Here is a 3156-nt window from a genome sequence, read left to right as displayed (position 1 = left end):
TCACTGATGTTCCTCTCCTTCAGACTCTACTACAGGGATTAAGTCTCATGACTCCTCCATACCCAGCCCATATATTTTCATTCATGAGGCCGTTGTGAGATCCCCAGCCCTCAAATTCCTTCTTTGGCAGGAAGTTCCCGAGACTATGCAATGTGACTCATACCTCATTAATAGGGTCATTAAGGGGTTATGGTGGACCTGGGCAAACAACTGACCAGCCAGGGCAGTCTTTTGTCCCCAGAAGATCTGATCAAAATCTTCCAGGCGTTTCCAGGGGCTTGGGAGGGTGTAAACATATTTTAGGGCCATCTCCATAAGCCTAGAGCAGATATCAAAGATGAAACCACCAATTTACCAAATCCTACCTGTTCCTGGATCCACCAGCCCCACTCCACTCTGACCATTTCCTCACCCTGCAATCACTGTCCACTCAAAATCCAGCCTCTTCTGCTCATGGAATCTCATATTTGGAGGCAGATCATCTAAACTGCCTGCAGCAATTGTCATGGGTAACCCTTCCTTCCAGGTGGCCCAGCTAGGATATGGGGACAAAGGTTAATGGAGGGGGTAGAAGTCATTAATGGAGGAAGTTGTCAGTGAAGGGGTTCACTGGGAGGCTTCTAAAAGGGCAGTCACCAGTAGATTTGCTGTCTTTCCTCCAGTTCCTTTTCTCGATGCTTCTGGAACACATCCAAGGTATTGTTTCCTGCCAGGCGGGCTGGGGAGACATCAAAGCAATTCTCTTCAATGCTTTCTGCAACCTCATGCTATGCCCTGACTTCTTTCAGACTCCTGTTTATTTTTAAACTGTTGACAGTATTATAGATGTCCCTCAACTCTTCTCTCCTGTCTACCCCCTCCCTGTCCCTGCCCCACTTGAGGCTTTCACCACACTATTGGCTGTACCCATAGTTATGCGTGCATGTATAGAAATTCTTTGGTTTTAATCTCTTCCCATCTCCGCTCACTCCCCACCCCACCTCTGAGCATGTCAGTCTGCTCCATGCTTCTATGTCTCTGGATCTATTTTGTTCATCAGTTTATTTTGTTCATTAGATTCCACTTATAAGTGAGATCATGTGATACTTGTCTTTCTCTAACTGGGTTATTTCACTCAGCATAATATTCTCCAGGTTAATCCATGCTGTTGTAAAGGGTAAGAAATCCTTATTGTTTGCAGCTGCATACTATTCCATTGTGTAAATACACCACAGCTTTTTTATCCACTCATCTAATGATGGGCGCTTGAGCTGTTTCCAGATCTTAGGCATTGTAAATAATGCTGCAATGAACATAGGGGTGCATATATTCTTTCTGATGGGTGTTTAGGCTTCTTAGGATATATTCCTGGAAGCGGGATCACAATCTCCTATTTCTTAACTGTATGGCATCGTACTCTTTTGATTTTTTTCTCTGGCCCTGTCTCCTCTCCTTAGTTCCCTAGTCATTCACCTTTCCCCATCCCCCCCCTTTTTAATTTCAAAAATCTTCAATCTCATATTTTTCCTGAGAGGAAAATCCAATTTTTCACACCCTATTGCAGTGATGGTGAACCTTTTGAGCTCAGCGTGTCAGCATTTTGAAAAACCCTAAGTTAACTCTGGTGCCATGTCACATATAGAAATTTTTTGATATTTGCAACCATAGTAAAACAAAGAATTATATTTTTGATATTTATTTTATATATTTAAAGACCATTTAACAAAGAAAAATGAACCAAAAAAATGAGTTCGCGTGTCACCTCTGACACATATGTCATAGGTTCGCCATCACTGGACTAGACAGCTCTAGCAGACCTGACTCCTCTTGGATAGCCAGGTTTCAGGTAAGATAAGGAGATGCAGGCAAGGAAGTGAAAATCACTGTTCAGGAAAGAGGCTGAAGATATGGGGCATTCCATGATCTCCAGGGTTCCAGAGGCCATAGTTGAGGGCATAGGAGGGTGGGATACATAGTTATCAGTAGAGCAGAGACATCAATTAGCAGTCAGAGTGGTAGTAGCTGTGGTAGTCTGTACCGTTAGTGACCCCAGTGAATCGTGTCTCCCTGTGTCATGTTCTTCCCTTGCATTTGGCCTGGCTTCATCTCACCTATCCTCAACTTCACATAGTTTATAGTTGGTAACCTGGCTTAATCCTGCCCTCGTCGGTACTTATACTTACTTGTGCCTCAAAGACATTTAGTTCAGGCTTCCAGTCTTACCTGTCATTTCCCTCAATTGTCTCTCATACTTATTTCCTAAGGTAACAGATTCTCTCTTTGCTGTCCTCATTCATCCTCACCCTGTCAGTGTGCTCCCTGCCCTCAGAGTTTTCTTTCATGAAAACATGGAATACAACTCTTCACAAATCAGCTATCCACCTCATATCATTTATTTGCTTCCCTTCCCTGCCTCCTCTCACCGGTCACGTGTGTCAGCCTTACCTGTCCCTGCGCTGACTGGTTCCCAGTCACATGGAGATTCTTTCCACTTTACTCTGGCTCTTCTGTCTCCCAGCGTGGCTGCACCTCCCGTTCCCTCTGCTCACCTTTTTGGGAGGTAGTGTCTACACATCACTCACTTCCCTGTCCAGGCCCACTTCCAGCCTTTTAAATTCTATGTATAACTTTCCTCATCTCTCTCTGGCCCACCCTTACCCTACTGAGCACGCACTTTTTCAAGCCTTTTTCAAGCCTCTAGGACCATCCTCAGTGCAATCCTCCCTCCTCCCCACCCCCCATCCTCCTCTCCACTGCTCCCTACGCCCTGCTCCCACTTCCCCGAGGCGGCCCCTCACCGGTGCCCTCGGGCAGGGTCAGCACGCCCTGGCCCTGCACCCAGCGGTAGCAGGGGAAGGCGGCCTCCTCTAAGGCTCCTGGGCCCTGCACGGTGATGCGGTCGCAGAACCAGGCGTCGTCCACCAGGGAGTGGTGTTTGCGCAACTTCACGAACTGCAGTGGCCCCAGGTCCTGGGGAACGTCCTGTTCGAACTCCTCCACCTGTGGGGACAGAACCCGGTGAGACTTAGTAGCGGGGACCCGGGAGAGGACGTTTCACTGAGGGTGCGGGGTCCTCTGCGGAGTCCAGTGACAAGGCCTCCAGGGACAGCATTGCCTACTCCCCGCACCGGGCGTCTCAGACGTCCCATCGCACCGGGAGGACAAGAAGGCTGTGCC

The 3156-nt window shown here is 47.8% G+C and overlaps 1 protein-coding gene across 1 annotated transcript in view; it reads right to left on the bottom strand.

Moving 5' to 3' along the window:
* LOC102774196 (arachidonate 12-lipoxygenase, 12S-type) overlaps positions 1 to 3033 on the bottom strand; it is a gene marked incomplete at its 5' end in the record, with an annotated part of 13885 nt that extends 10852 nt beyond the window's left edge. Inside the window, 4 exons of the mRNA XM_015563770.1 lie at positions 199 to 319; positions 413 to 535; positions 637 to 718; positions 2778 to 3033. Coding sequence (XP_015419256.1) covers positions 199 to 319; positions 413 to 535; positions 637 to 718; positions 2778 to 3033 — 582 coding nt within the window. The remainder of the gene's footprint in view (positions 1 to 198; positions 320 to 412; positions 536 to 636; positions 719 to 2777) is intronic.
* Positions 3034 to 3156: the final 123 nt, after the last annotated feature.

The sequence above is a fragment of the Myotis davidii genome, unplaced genomic scaffold, assembly GCF_000327345.1.
Source record: "Myotis davidii unplaced genomic scaffold, ASM32734v1 scaffold4139, whole genome shotgun sequence".
In the NCBI taxonomy this organism is placed as follows: Eukaryota; Metazoa; Chordata; class Mammalia; order Chiroptera; family Vespertilionidae; genus Myotis; species Myotis davidii.
The sequence above is the reverse complement of the archived record's forward strand: the minus strand, read 5'-3'. Positions and strand labels throughout refer to the sequence as shown.